Source organism: Sinocyclocheilus rhinocerous, unplaced genomic scaffold, assembly GCF_001515625.1.
Source record: "Sinocyclocheilus rhinocerous isolate Xijiao unplaced genomic scaffold, SAMN03320098_v1.1 scaffold349, whole genome shotgun sequence".
Lineage (NCBI taxonomy): Eukaryota > Metazoa > Chordata > Actinopteri > Cypriniformes > Cyprinidae > Sinocyclocheilus > Sinocyclocheilus rhinocerous.
Window position 1 is genome coordinate 305,454 of NW_015637137.1, and position 22,540 is coordinate 327,993.

At 37.5% G+C, this 22,540-nt stretch overlaps 2 protein-coding genes across 2 annotated transcripts in view; both read right to left on the minus strand.

The window, feature by feature from the left end:
- The window catches only part of mrps9 (mitochondrial ribosomal protein S9), a 17,078-nt gene extending 14,522 nt beyond the window's left edge, over positions 1-2,556 (minus strand). The window contains exons 1-2 of the mRNA XM_016563348.1: positions 2,405-2,556; positions 1,703-1,885 (exon numbers count right to left, since the gene is read on the minus strand). Of these exons, the coding sequence (XP_016418834.1) occupies positions 1,703-1,885; positions 2,405-2,503 (282 nt within the window). The 5' untranslated portion in view covers positions 2,504-2,556. The remainder of the gene's footprint in view (positions 1-1,702; positions 1,886-2,404) is intronic.
- Positions 2,557-19,959: 17,403 nt separating this feature from the next.
- LOC107748535 (POU domain, class 3, transcription factor 3-B-like) lies at positions 19,960-22,401 on the minus strand. Its single transcript, XM_016563349.1, is given in 3 exon segments — positions 19,960-20,914; positions 21,211-21,441; positions 21,444-22,401. Coding segments are annotated over 3 exon segments (1,047 nt in total). The 5' UTR covers positions 22,146-22,401; the 3' UTR covers positions 19,960-20,800.
- Positions 22,402-22,540: the final 139 nt, after the last annotated feature.

Genomic DNA, 22,540 nt, shown 5'->3' on the forward strand with positions numbered 1-22,540 from the left:
TTGTTATTTTATATTAGGCATAGCCTGCCCTATAGCATGGTGTATTTTTATTTGTTTTGTTAATAAAATTCTATGTTTTATATATACGCTAAAGTGAGTTTGACGTTGTATTTTGTTGTTGCATTTAAGCAATTGACGCCGAATTGCCGCTAATTCAAAAGTGAAAGTAAAAGGCGCACAGCGCTTTTAAGCTATTTAAAAGTGAAGGAAAGCGAGGGAAAGAGGGAAAATTCAAACGAACTAAAAACGAACAATTGCTTTACTCCGAATTGCCGCTATTTGAAAGTGAAAGTAAAATGCAAAAGTATTACCGGTGTTGTCACACATCGATTAACCGGTGGGAAAATTTCCTCACCGTCACAACCCTAATTTCTATACCTGGAAAGGTCATGTAAATTAGGAAAATCTTAAAACTTCAGGGGAATTGTATAAGGAATAAACATATATATATATATAGAAATTCTTATCTTATCCTTATCCAGTAAATCCCAAATGACTAATAGTCGTGTAAATTCATTGGTTAAAAAGAGTGGGAAAATGAATAACATTAAAACTTTTGGAATCCTGAAATGTAATTAAATTATACTTTTTTAATTCACAGAAACTATGAGTTCCTGCAGATTATAAGAAGTTTTGAAAAACAAAACTAGGACTAGCTGGCTTTTGAATATTTTTGTGGACAATGGGAGGGCTTGGAGTGAAAAAGGTTGAGAAACACTATTCTAGAATATCAACTTCTACATGTTACTATAGAAGATAGAGACAGGTTAAAAAAATCATAATATAATAAAATCTTAAGGCACAATAGTATTTAGAAATTACCCATACTGTAATTGTCTTATTAGTATTGTCAAAAGTCGATACTTAAATTTTAAATACATAATATTACCAGCCTTTCTGCAGTACCACTGGCACTGAGTACCGAGTCAGTCCTCTCAGATTTCTAAGAGATTTATTCATAAAAGTCTTTAGTGACAAAATAGCTCATCATTGTCTAAGCTGCTGTAAAATGACAATTCTAACACCTGTCATAAATATGACAAATATGTACACTAGACTTATAAATACCAACAAAGGAATAACACCCTCTAAAGCCTATATCTTGTAAAATATCTTTTTGTCTATGAACAAATGACACATCAATTTAACAGCTGAAGTAGAAGGTGGTATACTTTGTCCATTATCGTGTTTATGAGGACACACATTTGTATAATGACATGGCTATGACCTAAGTATTACGATATGAAGGTGATTTATGAGGACACTTTCGGTGTCCCTGTAATTCAAAAGGCTTATAAATCATACAGAATGAGTTTTTTTTTTTTTTCTTTTTCTTGATATTCTAAAAATGCAGAACGTTTCCTGTGAGGGGTAGGTTTAGGTGTAGGTTTGGTGTAGGGCAATAGACAATACTGTTTGTACAGTATAAAAACCATTACGTCTATGGAGAGTCCCCATAAACCATAAAAACCAACATGTGTTTGTGTGTGTATAATAATAAGCCAAAGATACAGATGTACTGCTGTATCAATGCTGTTCTTACATACGTTTTATTTGTTGAAGATAAAATGTAATACTGATGGTTCTGGTAAAATAAAATATGGCCATAAATATGTACATAAAACAATAGAAGTGATTGAAATAGACTGAATAGAATAGAATAGAATAGAATAGAATAGAATAAAATAGAACTGTAACTCACATCAATATCCTCTTGTGTGAATGTCTCTGGGTCTTCCCCCATCATGTTGGCCAAATGTCGTTTGCCAATTTCAAACTCCTCCACCTGTTTGTCGATAAACTCCTGTGTGAATTTCTGAGGGCCTGCTGCTGCCAGGTTCTTCTTCCATAAAGAGGATGACACACAAATGTGTCTGACTGGCAGCTGGAATTAAGAAAAAAACAAGAACAACAAATAAGAACCAAATTCAGCCAATTGCTACAAAGAACAAGGTTGCAAGTAGCCTTGGTGATCAAGCTCATGAAATAATGAAACATCAATAATAAGTAGGAAGAAATAATCTAAATAAAAAAGCTTTTATTTAATATAAATAATATTATTATAAATAAAAGTCTAAATTATTATAATACTGTTTTAAATTCTGAATTAAAAATGCATCTGTATTAATTAGCTGGCTTGGGCAAAGGACATCATGTCAAGCCATATTGTCTTGCATAAAATACTAAATATAAGCTGTTCAAGTAGTGCAGGTTATTAACGCAACATGTATGAAATGAAACGGAAAGACAGCACTCCATCCTGTCAATCTACACGTTTTATACAGACTCCAAAAGCACTGTAATGTTACAAGGACATGATAATGTCAGCAGCATCAGAACCAATCACGGCCGACTAATCGCAAAAACAGCTCTGTGCCGGAGCAAAAATAAGAACGCATTTCACCTGCGGAACCGTCTTTGATCGGGACAGACAGAAATTCTTCCCGCAGCTCCCATACTTCCATAAAATCGACCTCACGCCTCTGCAACCGGAGGCAGCCATGCTTGCTCGACGGCTCGCGCTTGTACAGGAAGTGAAGATTACATCACATCCTGGAAGCGGGCAAGATCGTTCATCACTCACAAAAATACCTTTGGCACATTGTAGTGGTACGCCAAATTCCACATTCACAGATCCAAATATTCAAATTCCAGACCTCTCTTTTTCCCCTAAAACAATTTGAGTTATAAACAAAAAAGCTGTAAAAACATGATCTTTTTGCAATTCGTTTCCTGTCTTTAATGACTTCTCAAAACTATTTTTAGTTTGAAATGAATTTATTACTCCCTTTTACTACTAGGGGAGCGAGTAACCAAATTTACAGCATTTACTAGTTACTATATCAACATTATATAGAGAAAAAAGTGCGCCAAAATTCAAAAGGCTTTTGAAGATATCGCTGAACATTTATTTTACCATAGTAAAATTGTATTTCTGGCTTAAGTCAATTTTTCATCTCAGTTTTTATTACTCATTTAAAAATAGACAAATCTGCTATTATTTTAATCTCCAATCTGTTATTTATCAGTTTAAATTATTTTTAATGCTTCGCTAACTAGTTGCGCAGATGGGGTATGTTGTAACACTGCGTTACAATGCGCCCTGCCGTGCTATCCTATGACATTAGCGATGTAATTCACACTATTTACTTTAATAAATTTTAATGATAAACGACGAGAAACAGATGAATAAAGACTGACAGTCAATGTTTAATGTTAAGAAATTATTATTTCAAGACATGTAAAGCATTTTGGCTCGTTTATGTGGGCCGTCCCAAGCATGGTTGCAATGTGTTCATTGTCAAACTCCAAAATCAGATTATTTTTAATTCTTAAAAAACGCCATTATTTTATTTGAAATAAATAACTATTTTATTTTATTGACAAAATATTTTAGTTTGTCTTGTATATTTTTTTCATTCGATCAGATAACATTTTAAGCTGTGGTCATTAATAAGGTCATGTTACAACGTGCCCCTCAGGTGTTGCAATGTACCCCACCTACGGGGCATGTTGTCACATTTCACTTCCAATTTTTGAGGGTAAATAAAGAAAAACGTATACACTGTAATTATGAAACAAAGCGACATATTTGTACTAGACAAGTGTGAAATTACTGTGGATAAACAAATTATACTCTGAACCCCATGTGGATTTACACAATTTGAGAAAGTCAAAAAGTGTTACTTTGTGCCCTGCTCTCCCCTACTACTACTACTACTACAATTATTATTTACATTTTTATCATTGTTTATCATTAATTATTATCTGTCATTGTCTTTATATCGTTTTGAGCATTATTTAAAAGAAAGAAAGAAAGAAAGAAAGAAAGAAAACGTCATAACAGTACCTTAAAATATTAAAATACAAAATAAAATCTGAATATATTTCTCCAGGTCTACACAGTAATCTGTTCTCAGAGACTCTAAATAAGGTTGGAAGAAAAACACCACCTTTCTAATCAAAATTAGACTTTTAAATTTTTTAAAGCTAAAATAAGTTGACGTTTTTACATTTTTGATTATATTTTTTGAATGTTTAACATTTAAAATAGTGTATTAAAACAAATCTCTAGTAAGAGTGTTAAATAAAGATATCCAAAATTCGTGGCAGTTGCAATTAAACACAATTTTTGATCACTTTGAAGCTCTTTTGATGCCTGTTCCTAAATATAATGTAAAATATTCTCATTAATGTTCTTGGCCTGAACTGTATGCACTACCTCTAAGAATGGACCTATAGCTGTCAGAATCAAGGCGGACGGGTGTTAATACCAACATCCTTGGTACAATTGTGATGAATAAATGTATTAAAGTAAAACATTAAAGTAGCCTACATATGTCTAAACTGCTAAAACGTATGTTCTTCAAATATGTGGAGTATACATATCTGGACATGCATCATCCAACATGTCGGATTTGTCATGTGATCTAAAATGTCAGCCATATTACTGTTCTCTGCCATTGGAAAATCCTCTCCCATGGCCTAGTAGTGGGATAGTAAAATGTTCATCAGAGGTGCAGGTCATGTGAGGAATTTTCACATACTTTTACATTTTTATGCAAACTGCACATCTCATTTGACATACTTTTTTTTTTTGCATACTAAATAGTCTGGAAGTAGACATTTTCGGATGTGGGGTGAGAGCAACTTTAATTAATTTAATAATTTTAAAAAAAAATCCATCTCCTTCACACTATGTATGAACAAATCAGATGGTTCCAGGGGTTATATGTATGTGTGCACCGCTCCTAATAGATGCCAGGTCTTCACTCATGATAGAGTTGGAGTGAGTGTTTGTGAACATTAATCAAAGTGAAGGGGCACACGCTTCTGGTTTGTGCCAGTCAATGCTCTGGCGAGCTAATGTGGCGCAATGATGAACAACGTTTGCGCTCAGGTTTAGCCACAAGCGTTCACAAAGAAAAATAGACTCGACCCCTGGTCTCCCAATTCACCATGGGGGTTAGTGAGCTTCACATTAATCACATGCTAGTTCTGGCCTAACTCAGCTAACTCAGGGCTAACACGTCTGCTGGAGGTGTTTCTATAAGCCACCCTCGCAAATATGAAAAATGTCAAATGTCACAAAGGTGTACAGCAAAAGGTTGAAGAATTCTATTAAATTTAATTTTGGTGTTTTAGACGTAAACACTTTTAACATTCTCTCTATTTAGACAGTTTTTACACTTCTAAATCACTTCTCATATCAGTTACATGAAATGTAAATAAAAGGAATAATCCACATTCAATACAGCTCAGCTCAATCTATAGCACTCGTGGCATAATGTTGATTAGCACAAAAAAAGGAAAAGGAAAAATGCCTTAGCCTTTTCTGTTTAAAGTTACAGTCACATGTTAATTGCCATGACAACATAAACAATATAACAAATAATATCCAAGTTTTAACGTAATAATTAATACAAGCATAATTATAAAATTATAAGCTTTCTGCTTTTAAACTGAAACACCCCAGGTGAACAGGGTAAAAAAATAAATAATAATAATAATAATAGAAATCACCATACAGTTGACTGATTACATTAAGAATTAAAAATTTTTTTTTGTATTACAAGTTTTCTGAAATGTTATGTTTAAATATGCAAAATTAATCTAATTAAATATGCAATAATTTGCATACATTTCCAGAATAAAAATCTGAACACTGGATGAAGCTAGGTTCAAAATTCATGTTTCATTTTGTTGACATATTAGAATCAAAGGCACAGAGGGGATTTTGTATTTTTCTTTTTATCACTCCATAAATTAGAAAATGTTAAATAATAATAAAAAAATAATTACATTTTCACCATTTTTCAGGAATAAAATGTTGTATACAGTAAAATCAGGTAATAGATATATGAACAAACTTTAGAATATAAAATTAGAATATAGATAGGAATAAAACTGTAAAGTTTAAGGTGTGTAAGTGCTGCTGAAGTGTAGATTTTTGGCTCAGTGCAGGAGAAAAATCTCATTTTGAGAAAATGGTCTTTGAACATATGTATTGTAATTGAATTCTACAGATGCAAACAGATAGAAGAAACACTTAAAAAGAGCATTTTGGATGTTTTCTTTCCACTAGTCTGAAAAGATAAAAATTCTTTATGAAATGCCAAAAAGCCCAAAAATCTCATAATTGAAAGATGCATGAAAAAACAGTGTTTTGTCTGTAGTATCCTCAAAAGTTGAAAAGTTGAAATAATTTTTGTTTTTGTGCAGTTGTGCCACAAATGGTGTCGAATGAGCTTAGCTTCTATTGAACCTGGAACATGTCAAAATTATTGCAAGACCAACAAAGTGTGACTGCTTTATCGTCCTTAAAGCATGGCGTCGTGACTTCACCACTTTCTCGTGAAGATGGTTTTGTTGTCTTTTCAAAAGTTTAATAAATGTTCTCCTCCTTTCCTGGAATTTTGGAAAGTGGCTGTAGTCCAGAAAGTAAGTTCCTTGAAAGGCAAAAGAGCTGTGTGGTTTTAGAGAATGAGAAAGGAATAGCAAATTCCACAGGCTGAAATGTGGAAATTGTGTCTTTTTGAGAAATACAGATTTACACTGCAGGGGGAAAAAAATGGGTTAGAAGTGGCATGGCATGAGAGGGCAAGAAAAAGGAGGGGAAAAGGGAGAGAGAGAGATGGGCCTGGATTCTTTAAGCTTTAGTAGTAGATGCAAGCTTATTCCAGTCATAATTTCCATCATGCTTTTCCTAATATCCTTACTGGCTCGTGATGGGATAAGCACATCTCACAGTGTGTGTCGTTTTCACCTTAAAGCTTTCACACTGCTTACAGCGTCCATTGTGGCTGACACAATCAGCCATAGGGGCAGTCTGCTTAAAACTGCTTTTCGTCTGGTATTTTGCATGCTGTATCTCTCATTCCATTCACGAGGGATTTATGTGAAAACATCTTAGTGGTCACAAACAGCACATGCTTTCTGTTAAGACTTGGTCTAATGATTTTGTTTACTCGGGGCCAGTGCCAAAGTAAATGGCATCTGTCCAGAGATTTTTGAAATAGGCTTTGTTTCAAGAAAAGGAAATATTGTATATGCGACAAACACTACAAATGTGTTCTTATGAGTTTGCATAATGTGATGCAAAGTGGCTATTTCAATAGCAATGGATATAGCAAGGCTATTATTTAACCGTCTAGCATACAAGTTCACTCATACTCATAACTCGTTTGCTTATAACGGAGCGTAAGCCACAATTTAGGAAGGCGCAACACAGGCCCATATTACAATAATGAATCAAATATGAATAGTTTGCCGATGCAGGGAGCACCATTGATCGATACTAAGACATAACAGCTGGAGGGGAGTGAGGGTGCTGAAAGAGCGAAAGAAAAACAACAGATTTCTCTTTTCCCCCTTGAACACACACTTGCGTTGGGGTGCAAATGTGTGAGCGTCTGAGTGTGTGTGTGTCTTTGTCATGGGTGCCAGTGCTCCTTTCATGCCCCGGGGCCATGGAACCCGCCCCGTGCCCCTACCCTGCATGAACTAGCACCTGCACTGATTGGCTGCTTATCTGTAGGGAGAAAGAAGAGGTAGAGAGGCAGTGATTGGAAAAGGCAGCCGGAGGATACGAGTGGGGCCCAAATGGTGTCCTCTCCTCGGAGACACAGACAGAATCCAGGAGAGCCGTAATCCTCACAGAACACGCACGGCCCAGGGACGCAGACGGTGCGGCGCGATGCACACACATGTAGCGCACACACAGTCAACTAAGCCTAAATAATAAGTATGCAGGAGCGAAAGCAAGACATGAACGCGTAACTCTGGAAGTGCCCGCTCTTAGGAAATCACTGTTTTATCTACATTGTTTTTCCAGAACAGGCTTATTTAGGAAATGGACTTTTAATGAAACAGTTCTTCAAGCGAGGCCTTTCTAATGCCGAATCCTCCAGTATTGTTATAACGTAATGCTCCCGAGGCATCCGTGGAGAATGCTTATCCAGATTTCATATCTGCCCTCAGACAACCACGGAAATCATCCGACTGATTATCAAAGAGCCGAGCGTAGAGTGGCCTTTAATTGATAGCAAAAGCTCTGTAATAAACAGAGACATTTTGCTGAGGAGCGGAGAGAAGCTGAACTGCCAGTGATTACCAGCTGGAATCAGGCCTCATCAATATCAGCCTAATTACAAAGCACTTCTGGCAGTGCGTGAAACAAATCAACCGCCGCGGCAGATTGGGCCGTGGCCACGGACGTCCACAGATATTAGGGCTTTTAGCGATGGGCCTGTGGGGGGCTACCTGAGTATTGCTCCCCACACACTGCTGATAAGGAAGAATGGGGCGATTTAGATCAGTGAAGTGCTTTGCCTCTGCCAGCTCTGCTAATGCCTCCTTTGCAGGCTTAGGTGGTCATGAGGCTACAGCCAGAACTTGCACCGTTTTTCTCAATGTATCTCTATCTTGTTCATCTCATGTTGTACACCTCGGTTCATCGACACAATATTTGTTACACAGGCAGTAATTATAGATCAAAACACGGAAACTGTATTGGGTTTCCAGCCTGAGACAAGTTGAATGGTTCCTTCCCTGCTTCCCATGGATGAAAAGACCAGTGTCTCCCCACCCCCCCACCTCCTTCATCTTGCATCTGTATTTTTTCCCCAGGTAAGCATCTGAGGTAGGGTCCCGGTGGCGCCTACAGGAAGGAAGCCATTACTACGCAGTGCGGAGAAAGAGGCCGTGGGATGCAGCTGCCCGTCGCTTGGGAGGAAGAGGTTCAAGACCCCAGACAGGACGGGAGTAATCCGACCCTCCGGAGTAGCTGGGACTGACCTTAGAAAAACTTCCTACCGCCTCAGCTCATGAACATTTCCTGCTAATGGACTTGCCCTGCAAGGGGCCCCCCTTCGTCCTGCTACCTTTAACTACATTCCCAGCATAATATCCCTCTTTGAGCCAACATATTAATTTTGGGGATTTGTTCATACAATCACGGGTAATGTTTGCACTCGGTCTTTTAATCGCTTGTGCACAGCAGCATTTGTGAACACAATTATAAACACTTTAAACAACAAAGTTGATTCCGACAATGATATCTGTGAAAGTCTTGGTGCTACCAATCAGACATAAAGAGTTGCTCTAAATGAGACAGGGATAATAAGGACCGGGAGTCTTGAGACATCTCCCTCCGCTGATGAGAGGACACCGGCTCTCCGGCTACCGCTGGGCTCCCCAACATCTGCACAGGCAATTTAAACCCACTGTAGACTGCAAAGGTTAAACCACTAAAATCTAATATTTGCCTGGAGGGGGTCATGGCACTGCAATTACTAGGTACAATCGGCAGAGCTAATCAGCTCGCCTGGCTTGCAGGGGGCCGGGGTGGGCGAACGGGCCCATGATCAGAGTCTCTGTCCTCTCGCTGTTCTGTTTACTTATTAAACTCCATCTTGTGTTCAAGGAGCCGCGCGGCTGCCCTCAGCCCTCTGCACAGGGGGCAAATTTAGCTCCCAACACTCTCCACACTTCACAAGAATTCGCGTTAATCAGTAGTTTTGTTCTTTGGTCTGTGAGAGAAAAGGGATAAATCTGGCAGTTATTAACATATGTAATGCTCTTCGCATAAGACAATCTACTGATGATGTAAACCTGACCTGAGAATAAGTTCCGAGATGTTTTTGTTCAAGCATTGTGAAGTAGTCGCTGTATATATTCTTTGATATAGTGATATCCTCTTTGCAAAACCAAATATAGGATTAGTGCATAATGCATTATGATTGTCTAGTCTACACCAACTTTTGAACGAGGCTCGGGGAACAATTACGGGTAATTAAATATGTGCCAGTACAGAAAAAAAGATAATTATGTCCTTTGTGTATTACACCAATTAATTACTATTATTTCTGGGAGTAAAGCCTTTAATGACTTGAGAATCTGCACATACAACGCTTGCGAGTGCACTACAGATGTCTAACCAAGTTTTCCGCATTTCTTCTCCTTTGATGTTTAAGGTTAATCACTCTCGTATCAAAACCTCGGTGAGTGAGTTTACACCGTCCGTCTGCCCAATGGTGAGCGGATTAGTTGAATCTCTGCCGCCCGAGGTTGGTGAATGAGTGACCAGGTGTTAACTCTCCCACACCTGGAGTTGTCCTAATGAGGGCTGCTGTAGAGCACCTTTGAGCCTTTTATCCTCATCTCCCCTTCTAAAAAGAGTTACAGAAGCCATTTAGGCTACGGACAACTTTCTTTCACAACAAGACTATTTTGTCTTGAGAATGAAGCAGTCAATTATAGCATCTTCTGTTTTATTGTAGAAAACCCACTGAACCTGCTGCACATGCATGCAAACCAACTTTCACTCACTCTCTCACACTTACTCTTTTTATCTAGAAAATATTTTCCAGTGCTGCATTGCTGATCTCTGTTTAAGCAAAAGAGCTGTGGCATCCATTCACAGTGATCTATTTATTGGCTTCAGGCAGTAATACCTAACCTAGAATATGTGGGTCCAATTATTAGTAATCTATTAAACCCTGAAACCTATAAATGGTTACTTTGCAACTCTCTGAGCTAAAGACAGCTCAGATGCTCTATGCTCTAAATCCCTACCTGGTTAATGAGACATTGAACCCAACAGCCCCTCTTCCAGCTCCGCTGTCCCCCTCCTGGGGCCTCTGAGTATACTGTAATTCCATTTTCCTTCTCGTCCAAGAGCCGCTGATACTTTGCTTAATCAGTGGATGTATAGGAAAGCACGTGCCTATCCAAACCAAGGGGTGATCTCTGGATGGGATGGCGCTTGCATGCGTGTGTTTTGGGACAGTGGGTGTCATGCGGCCTGCTGCCCCTCCTGGTCTAAGCACTATTGGCAAATCCATCAAGAAGGTGATGCATCAGCTCCCTACAAGCCCGCTCCAAGCAGCCAAAGCTCAGACATGCTGTCACCTTGGTAACTGCTGCTTAAGAGAATGGCCTGCTGGGATAGCTGACCTCAGTTGGCGGAACGCCATGACGCAAAGGCAGACGTGTGGCTGGAGATGTCACCAGACCCCTGAGGACCATCGATCCCTCCAACATCTCCACCACAAGAGCGTGGCAACTTAACATTTGGGATCAGACGGCATGTGGAAGCCATGGATTTGAGTGATTAATGGAACTCCAATTATCCTCAGTCTGGGAGGGGGCTGCGAAGCACAGAGATCCTCAAACCCGGAGACTTGGGAACACATACAAAGTTACATAGTGCAATTGAGAAGCACTTTACCACTGAAAACTGCAATAAACTATAACAACATTTCCCTTAAGGCCTCATATTGTTAATATTAGTAAATTACTCTCTGTATTTTGGACAGAACAAATCTCATGGCTTGGATGAAAGCTTCTTGCAAAACTTGTTAAAAAGCAAGCATTTTTTGTACATTTTGCAAGCAAATAATGTATACTAATAACCGACCAAAATTATATTGATTGATTGGAGATTGATTGATTGATTGTATTTTAATCACAAATACAAAATGATGTTGTATAATGCCGATTCTGATTTCCTTGTTGAAATATGCCAGCCTGGTCTCATGTTTATACGTAGGTGTTAATACGTAACATTTACAAGCACAAAACGTACACTTTTGTACGTTTTTATTAATGCTAAAACGTACAATTTAGACGTATTTCAACGTTTAAAACGTACAAATCGCTACGTATTTTTAGCTAAAAAACGTAAAAATATTTACGTATCTTTTATATCAAGATATTCATATCAATGCATTTTTATCATTTTATCAATAAGCGATTTAGATTTTTAGACCCCTTAACCTACCCCCAAACCTAAACCTACCCATTTTATAGCGAATATGCATTTTTATCATTTTATCAATAAGCGATTTAGATTTTTAGACCCCTTAACCTACCCCCAAACCTAAACCTACCCATTTTATAGCGAATATAAAAGGATATAAAACGCAAATGACCAAAATACGCAGGAAAATAACCATTTTAGTAACAATATAGCATTAAAATATTTTTATAGTCGCTAATTCCACTCCTACCTATAAACCTAAACATTTCTGTACAGCATAAGAAAAACATGACAGACAGATGCCATTACAATCATTTATTTATTGCAAAAATGTCAAAAGCAGCACCAAAAGTAATCCAAATGACGATGCGTTGCACCCGCAGTCCTCTCTGGCGGAATACAGTAGGTTTGTGTGATCCAGAGCAGAATTTATGTTGTTAATCGCTGAAAATATTATCCAGATAATTTTCCCCATCCACTCCGTGGCGTGAACTTCTGAAGATGCCCGCGCATCATTCAAACACACCTCACCAGAAACACGGCATGTCGCAATCTGTGAAGAATGCAGGCAAGAGCCAATGAGCGTTCGATTATCCTGCCGTAAAACCTGTCGTTTGAAGCGGCAACATTTGAATTTGTAAAGAGCGCGTCAGTCAGCGCGGGCTTTGCTGCTCACGGTCGCTGGACTCGCTGCTCAAGATGGAGAAGAAGATCGCCGAAAAAAAGGCTTGAATTTGGGTCTGTTCCTCACAGTCGTATGGATTCGGAAGATTTTGATTACAGCGCACTAATAAAATTGTTTCATTTCGTAATTATGTTGTGTTTTTGGCGTATTTTATAGTTCTATTGTTAGTCACAGCATGTCGGAGAAAACGCCTTTTGTGGCCCATGGCAATCAAAGTAAGCATTACATGACAAGTAAAGGTTAAACGATTGCAGAAATGTTATTTATTTTAAGGTTTAAACTAAAGTCGTGTTTAACATTATGTAGGCATATTCTTGGAAACGAGCTGGCAGCAGAAATCACACAACAAAACGAAATGTTATCATTTCACAAGTAAATGAGTAAACAATTTAATAATACAACTGAAAACAAGGTAATTCATATGACAACTAAAAACTAATAAAATGAATGCCGCGATTTCAATATTCATAAGGATTAATTTTTAGGTGTCGTCAATACGTCAGTTTTGTACATTTAAATGCTGAAAATACGTGTAAAAACGTAAGTAAATGTACGTTTTATAGTACCACATTTTACGTAAAATACATACAAATTATCATGAGATCACGTTGAATATGCTTACCCATTTCAAGGTGAATATTAGTTAAATGTCAGTAGGCCTATGTCAGTATTAAACATTTATAGATAATCAAAATACATTATAAATAACCTTCTCAAAATCCACCAAAGATTTCTCACCAAAATTTACATTATTATAATTTTACTATGTCTGTATATATCACAGCTGTTTTATGCGCTTTAAGAAATATAGTTTAATAGATCAACATTTTATAGGATGCATTTAGCTACAATTTAAATTCTTTCAGTTTTATATGAATATACAGTTCTCTGAATCTCTGCATCCACCAATAGCTTAAAAATACTAGATTTGTTTATGATATGAGAAAGAGTTGCTTGATGGTGTTTCTTTAAAGGTTCTTTAAAACGTAAAAAGTATGCAAAAATACTACCAAACATGAACATTGCTTGTTATGGTTACACTTTATTTTAAGGTGTCCTTGTTACAGTTTGGCTTAGGGTTACTTGCATATAGTTATGCATAATTTAATGTTATTATAATAGTAAGTACATGTAACGTGTAACAAGGACACCTTAAAATAAAGTGTTACCCTATCTTGTAAAGAAGACCTTAAAAGTTAAGTGAATGTACTCAGTTATTTATGTAAGTCAACAAAATGTTGCATGAAATTAATATTATTAAGAAAATATTGTCCCTCTATTGCAATTAGTAAGTTGTTTTCAAAGTAGGCCTGTCTGAAGTTATACACCCATAATAATGTCAGGTGGCATGCACGTTGCTAAAGGCGATTTTATTAACTTCATTCATTCATTCATTCATTCATTCTCTGTTATAATGTTCAGAGGCTTTGTAAAAATACAAATGCATTAACATGAATGCACTATATTTCTCTCCGATAAACTATGAAAGCAAGCGGAAAGAGCCATTAAAGTTGCACGTAATGGACTTATGAGTGGTCCGGGGCTTTCGTTAATTTACGAACGCTTTTACTACAACTACTAAAATAACTGTAATTTTGGGAAACGTGCCTTACAGATTAAGGACAATTAAAGCTCCATAAAGTCCTGTTTCGGTAAACCAGCCATGAGCAGTTGAATTTTCGATAGGTTGCCAGGTGATCGAATAAAATGTAGGCTACAGTCGAAAGTAGGTCTCTTGACTTTGGTTTAGACGGTAAAAATTGTAGTAGCCTAATTGTTTAGTGGCAACTTTATATATAAAGTGTCACTCAAGAATTTAACTTGAAAAACTTTGGGGAAAAAATGGCAACATATTAGGCCTAATGATAATGTAGCCATTATCTATATGTTCTGCCCAATCAAATAAGTGCAAAATTAGTAGCCTATATAAATCCTTATGTATAATTTACATGTAAAAAACAACTGGTTCATCTTTGTGAATAACAGTGATACAACGCCTCCGTGCGAAACGGCAGATGGCGCTGTTGGGCCATGGAAGTATTCGGCCCAGTTGCGTAGTAGACTGTAGAGCTGTATGTGTGTTGTTGAGCTTACAAGGAAGCAGTGACTTGAAAAAGACGGGAATTCCTTCGTGTTAGTAGTCAACCCACAAAAATCTTTTCCCAAAATGATAGATATTTTCTTGACTATTTTGGCTCAAATGTATTACTATAAGCAGACCCGGACAACAAAAACGCCTTATGCTTTGTATAATCTGTTAACATATAATGTAATGGCGTATATTATGTTATTATTGCTACTACTCCAACTATACAACTACTACTTTTACTGATTTTGAATAAAAATATTTTACTTAAAAAAATAAATAAATAAATAGGTAGCCTACAAATAGTTTGAACCCACAATTATAGGTCATTGTAAGATTAATTTACTGTCGAGGAAACACATTCTGGCCAATTGCTAATTAAATTAAATTAAATGTAAGTACCGGTATATTAAATTTAGTTTGCAAAGCCACAGACTAGCTACTTTTTATAAATGTAGATTAGCGTTAAACATCGTAAAAATGGGAATTAAAACAAAGAAACAAAGAAACAAACAGGTTACAATAACGACTCTTTATGTTATCTTCTTACTGTATCTATGAGAAACCTTTTAGTTTTATCCTTTTAAATGCCACCAAACGTTTATGAACTGCTTTAAGGTTATTTTTTAAGTAATTAAAATACACTCAACCCTAGTTCAGTGGCCCTTTCCCTCACCTGTCCGTCTCCTTGTTTGTCCCTCAAAGCACAGAGACTTGAACTTCTCATTCTATAGAAAGGAAACCCCACACGCCACGTCACTCTGCATACATATTTCATTAAGTTCTATTCTCGCGCTCAAGAGGCTGAGGGCACGCGGTGCCCAGCGCGCACTGCATACCGCTTGGGCATATGATCCGGAGCGATCAGTTTCACCAGTGGTCCGAATGTTCCAGTTTCACTGCAATTTTTGAATGTTGCCGTGTTAGTTATGAATAAAAGCTACTTATTTATTTACGTATTTGTTTGGGGTATAAAACTATACACTCCTTTACGGAAGTCGCACTCAGCACATAAGAACTCATTAGACACCACCAGGGCCCCAAGTGACAGCAGCTATGTCTGCACAATTCTCTGTCTAAAGAGGCTGGGATCTCAATGAGACACCATGCAGTAATGCAAATCGTACAGCGAAGAGGAAAACAGTAGGCTACTGCGTAATAATACTAAACTGATCTAATACACAGATAAACAACAATACAGAAAAAATATAGGATAATAAAATAGACTAATGAAGTGTAAATATAGCCTATATGTTTGGTATAAATGCTGTGACTTAACAAAAAAGACACCACATACGTGGCCTAGTGTGGCTTGAGAATTGCGTAAATGTGTCTGGTTATTGTTTCACATGACTTCAGGAGGCATGGGATGGGAATGTAATCTCTGGTTTGCAGAGGGGAGTAGCACCTGCGCCCGCTGAACATGAACGGCGTTTACAGTGTGTCTCCAGAGGGAGAGAGTGACTGGGAGTGGCTGGTCCTCCAGACAGCAAAACTGGGGACTTCCATGGAGTTCTGAGGGCCCTTACTTATGACACGCTGCGGCAGCTGAAGTGCATGTACAGTCTGTGTGCTCTGGAACCTGTTTTTGATTTTAGATGTTTATGTTTTAACTCGAATATAGTTTATGCAAATACAACAAAGATGATACTATTGTTACTTAACCAAGCTGGCTAATTATTATTATTATTATTATTATTATTATTATCGTTACTTTTTTCTGTTTTAATATTTTCAATATGTGTAGTGAGTATGAAAAATTGATATATGTAAATTAAAACAATAAAAATGCATTACTATGCAGAATTTAACCAAGCTGGCTAATTATTATTATTATTATTATTACGTTACTTTTTTCTGTTTTAATATTTTCAATATGTGTAGTGAGTATGAAAAATTGATATATGTAAATTAAAACAATAAAAATGCATTACTATGCAGAATTCATAAATCTATACAACACAACGTGCGCGTAACTAACTTTCCTCGAGTTAAGTGGTCGACTATTTTGAGAAGCAAAATATTTTTAATAACTAAATAAATCGTTTAAATAGCTAATTCAGATAGGTCTATATAAGGAGTAAAACATTTCACAGGCAAATAGCCTAATAATTCTATAATTTGACACAACCTTATTTATAAATGGACTGTCACGAATGACGAATATGAAAACCAAGCATTCTGCCAAGAATACCAAAACGCAGTGATTTTGGATTAAAACAATATAGATGTTTAAAGGTTAGAACCATTTCTACTTACTGCTTATTACCAAGATAATGACAATAGAACATGGATTAACAAAGGCGGTCTGGAGGACGTCTCCCTACTGAGAAATGTCCGATGTAAGAGCATTATGTATGTGCACAGCACGAGGGGTTAAGAGACAAAAAGAAACATCTAAGCTAAAAAAACTGCGAACAGTCTGGCCTATTTCTGTTCGTCTAAAAATAGATTGTAAACAATCAAGTGTGGAAACCTCTTCGATTACATTAACACTAGCCTACCTTTTTTGACACTGATTAAAACAAGTGTTTGTGTTCGTTTGTTCAGTTAAGAGACCACGTTATTCATTCTGTATAGAATATCTTGTTAGTTATTGTGACATTAAATGCGATGTTCAAATTGGAATTTCGTTTACACGTTATACATTGCTTATAGCACACAAATACCCTAAATTAGTGGGTGTCTACCAGTCTGATATCCTGTTTAAAATTACTCGTTAAACATCTAGTGGCAAGTATTTTTGGCCCCAAATGAGCAAACCTTTATGAATATTATTTAGGAAATTCAAGTAGGCCTATATCAACATTTATTTTAGGATAGTAGCTGGATTCCCAGCGCGATGTCATTCACGCTGTATTATTATTATTATAGGCTCTTATTATTATTATTATTATTTATTATATTATTATCATTATTATTACTTGACAAATGGTCAAGTTGATGCGTCTTTCCAAAAGTACCGGTGTAACGTTATATTACTGTTACAAATAGCCTATACACATATTAGAGTTACCTGGACTTCAGGTTTAGTGTTAACACTCTGTTTGATAGATTATTTGACAGTGACACAATTGTAAGTTTGTTTAATAGGAAGGTTTGGCAAGAAAGCATAAATGGAATAAAATAAATGTTATTTGGGCTAAAACGTGGGGGTAGACAAAATGTAAATGCGACTGCACGTGCACGAGAACTGCTCGATTATTTATGAAAGACCCTGATACTTACAAAACGCTAATAATAATTTGGGCTGCTTTTAAAAATCCGTAAAGTTTACCAAATATTTTTTTGCGGTAGAACGGTCCGCACACTGAGTAAAAAAAAAAATTTTCTCAAAGAAAGAAAGAATTCAAAGAAAGAAAGAACCTCGAGAATTCTTCTAATCGTTTGCTATATTTTATCAGCAGTGGATACATCTGAGCACGTGGGTCGAAAGTCATGTGACAGTACTATGGAGTTTAGTGCAGTTTAGCATGAGCTTGCTTAACATATTCCAGGTCTCCCTGCAAACTACAGAAAGCTAAATTTGAGTAAAAATCTGTAAATTAAAATACTATTTTCTATATTTATGCCATGCTAATTCCCGAAAGAAAAACAGGGTCATTGGACAACAAAATTATGCTGAAGACAGACCACAAAAGATTTTTGTCCAGACATTTTCCTCTAAACCTAAAATGTTTTTAATAAATAATACTGGTAAACAACGCGATATCTGAATCTTCATGAAGCAATCATACACATTAGCTGAAATTTCACACATAAGCTGATTTCCCCCCTCAAAATGTCTACATTTTATTTTTTGAATTAATTTAGCCTACTTCTCAGTGACAGCAGTCCTTTAACTCGGGTCGCACTAAATCAGTCTGAATGTCAGAATGGCACTCTTATTATTGGGGACAAAGAGAAGGGATGCATACTTCTATAACATTGATTGAATTTAGTTGCTAAGCAACTAGTGTATGGGAATTCATCCGCGAAATTTAAATCTTGGAGAGAGGGAATTGCGCGTTTTGCTGAATAGTCATCCCAAGAAAAAGTTGAAGGGATCACACTGTCGCTTTCGCCCGCTTACAAAACACTTCGTCCGTTTTATTTATGAGGCCTAGCTCAGAATAATTTCATCCCCAATATAATTAAGCTTACATGAATAATGTTAGGAATATAACATAAAGTCATTTTATGACATGTTTATACCGTCTAAAGTTTACAGCATGAATTATATTATATACAGGCCTGTTTGTATAGTCTTGGGGGCATTGGCAATCCGCTGTGAGATCAAGTTGTCTGGCTTATTTTAATAAGCAAATCAGAAAATTGGCATACGATGTTTGCGAGACTGATGAAATATAAAATAAAATAATAAAATATAAAAAAAAAAAGTAATAAAAATAATTCCATATTTAGGTCATCACGTGTTTCAGAGAGAAATTGAGAAATTCAGTTATTGAGAAAAATATAAATTAAATGTTATAATATTTTGCTATTGCTAAACACCTCGACTGATCGAATGCTAAAAATGCAATAAAAAGGCATGCATATGCAAAATGTCTGTAAACACGTGTTTTAGTTTTCAGGGTTATGTACGAGGACTAGCCTACTTAGGCTATTATTTAAAAAGTGATTATTTAGCAATATTTTACAGGATAGATAGATAGATAGATAGATAGATGTAAAGTGCCCCTGAAAAGCAGACCAGTGTAACACTGAATAAAAATATGTCCAAAAAACATGATGGTCGGGTTGATAGAAGGCATGTGGATTTGACAGTCGGCGTGAACGCTATAAAACAGGTAGCCTACAACACAAAAGCGGGTGACACAGTAAACACTCCACCTCCACAAGCGATCAACTTTTCTGTACTTTCTCTCGTGAGATTTACTGAACGTTGCTATCTCTATTACGTGTCACAGAGACACATTTCATCCTGCTAACAAAATGGTTTTACACTGAAGTAATTTACAGCGGTGACACTTTTGCTGCTTTGTCTAAGAGGTGAGTTAGCTTAACAGAAATTCTAAAAGTTCAAGAAATGCAAAACTCCCGTTAGTGCTTTCTGTCGAGGCCTAAACGATTGCCACGTAACACTGATCTATTTTTATTCATTTATTTATTTTAGAAAAACGCATTGTGTGAAATGTTTATATGACGGCTGTATTTTTAATCAAACATCGCAATATTGTTGGCATCAATAGAAAGGTTTGGTTTTCGAGTGTTATTTATATTCTGCATGTCATAACACAAGGCTATTACTATTCAGCAGTCATCATTTTAAAATGCATTTGGCTAAATAAAAATATATATAAAAAAAAAGAAACAGCTATACGATCTTAGGCACAACACACAATTTTGTTTCATTCTAACAAATTTATTGTTCTCGATCATCTCTTACGGAATCACTACTGAAATTAAATTACAATCAAATCATCACATCAAAATATACCCTTATTACCTACTGTCAAAGTCAGCTCGTGTAGATTTGTGCTCTTTTAAAAATGAGAATACAAAATTAAACAAAACAAATAAGGTCAACAACGAAAACAGGGAAAACATTTTACACAAGTCTGGGGGAAATAAATAATAACTGTTTGGAATAGTTCGTATGTATCCCGAATAAAATATTAAAACAAAGCATTTTAATGAAATTTATTAAGTAAATAATTCCGATCAGCATCTGATCTAATGAATCTATATTGCCGGCTTTACATAGTCTTGTTTATTAAAACCTACCAAAGAATACTGCTCGGAAATGGCAGCACATGAAAACATCCACAGCACCAGCTCTGGCCCACTTGGCAACGGATGTTCGCACAGAAGATTTTCAAAGAGGTGCAGCTGCGTAATATTCAGTCTTTTCAAAAGTCATCTTTGATTTAAATTTGTCCTCAAAACTCCACGTAAGATTAAGTTCTTTACATTAAAAAAAGAAAAAAAAAATCAAAAGATGTGATCTTGGAGATCAGAAACGGAGGGCAGTCTTTTGTTGTTTTTGTAAGAATTGGAAGGCCAGAAAAAAAAATCCATTCCATATTTTTGGATAATATCAAACCATGCAGTCTTCTCTGCCAAGTTGGATGGAAGCGTCGTGGATGCCACTGTTCTTCGCATTGTTTCAGTTGAATTTCATCCCTTTGTTTGAGGTTTAATGTCCCATAACAACACACACAATTGCCTTGCGTCTTTTGCCTCTCAAACAAGACATTGGTACAACACGGTAGGGGGGCAAAGATGTTGTTGTTCATCTCTAATTTCTGTTATTTTTCAGTTGAAGTTAATGCGCCAATATTACCTGGTGGAACGAACTTGTAGTTGTCACCCTCTGGTCGCCCGGTTCGCTCGGCCCAGTTAAACTTGCATCTTTTAAGTAATCTACTAAAAAATGTCCCTGAAAGAAAGAGCAAACACAACCTTTTAGGTTAAGACATTTAAGGGCCTGGAACAAGATTAGCGGGCGGTTTAGGGTTGGGAAGGAAGAGGGGTGATTTTTTTTCTTGTGAAAAAAATATATAACACATCTGCAGTCTCAATATTCCCTCACAATCACAGTATCAAAATGTTTTGCTATCTTGATGATAGTCTGTGTTTTATCAGATTAGTCATATATAAAATATTTTTTCTGTTCTATGTCTCACTGAACATTCGTTTGCAGTCCATGGAGGGGGGCGGTGTATCTGCACTCACATTGCCGACCTGAGAATATACATCCTCCGGCGTCTGCGGCACTCCTGGGGGCGTCATCCTTTTCTCTTTCTGTCTCCGATTGCAAAACCAAACTCTCACCACCTCCTTCTCCAGCTGCAGGTTGTCCGCTAGAGAGGTTATCTCTTGGGCCGCAGGCTTGGGACATTTCAAGAAGTGACTCTCCAGCGCACCTTTGACGCTCACTTCGATGGAGGTGCGCTTCTTGCGCTTCGGTCGTGGCTGTTCACTCCGTGGTGTGCTTGCTGGTGATGTTGATGCTGGTGGTGATGGTGGTGGTGGTGGCTGCTGTGATCGAGCTCCGGCGTGTCGCCGCGCACCAGACCCGGGTGTACTAGGCTCTGGCTGCCCGGCGGACTGAGCATGCCGTTCACCGTGAAGCCTCCAGGCTGCGAGTATATGAGGGACTGCTGCTGCTGTTGGCTCCCAGTTAGAGAAGGGATGTGGGCAGCGGTTGTGCTACCCCAGGCACCCGCGTGAGTCTGGTGGGGACCTAAATGTGGGGGCCTGTGATGCAGCGCAGTCCCAGAGTGCAAATCGTCTCTCCCCGAGTTATTTTTCACGTCCTGCTGCTGCTGCGAGCTGCCTGTCATTCCAACGGGACTAGACGACCAAGGCGATCCGGCTTCAGCTGCGGCCACTGCGGCAGCTGCAGCCGCCGCTGCAGCGTGAGGCAAGGACGTCACCCACTGGTGAGCGTGGCTCAGCATATGTCCCCCGTTGCTCGCTGCCATTGCGCCCTGCATGAAATCGCTTTGTACCATTTTAACTGCTGGGTCTCCTCTGTACCCACCGGACACTGAGGTTACCGCAGCACTGCCCTGCTGCATCCCACCTCCGGAGTCCGAGTGCACGATCGAGCCGGACGATAATATACTACTGCTGGGTAGATAAGGGTTGGAAGCCGCTGTGGCCATTCCGCTAACCTTATGAATACGTTTGCTGATCACCCCCTCCCTTTTGCAGAAACTTTTTTTAATGCAGGCAAATTATAAGCTATCTCATGAATTATTCAAACTTTAAAAGACTGGCTTGTGTTTTGACAAACACCATCAACAAAAAGCAAAGAAAAAGATATTGTAGGAGAGAGGACGAAATCCGTCTCTTGAATAATTTGTGCATTCATATATTTCGAACATATGAATGACTGAAACGATAAATTCCACTTTTATGTCAGCGTTGAAAAGCCCCTCGGAAGTCAAACAGTCCTTCGATCTATATTTTCTGTTTAAATAGTCTGAAAACAAAGAAAAAACAAACAAAAAAATGTTTCAAAACTTTGTCCCGCAAGAAACTTCTGGCGCTTGAAGAA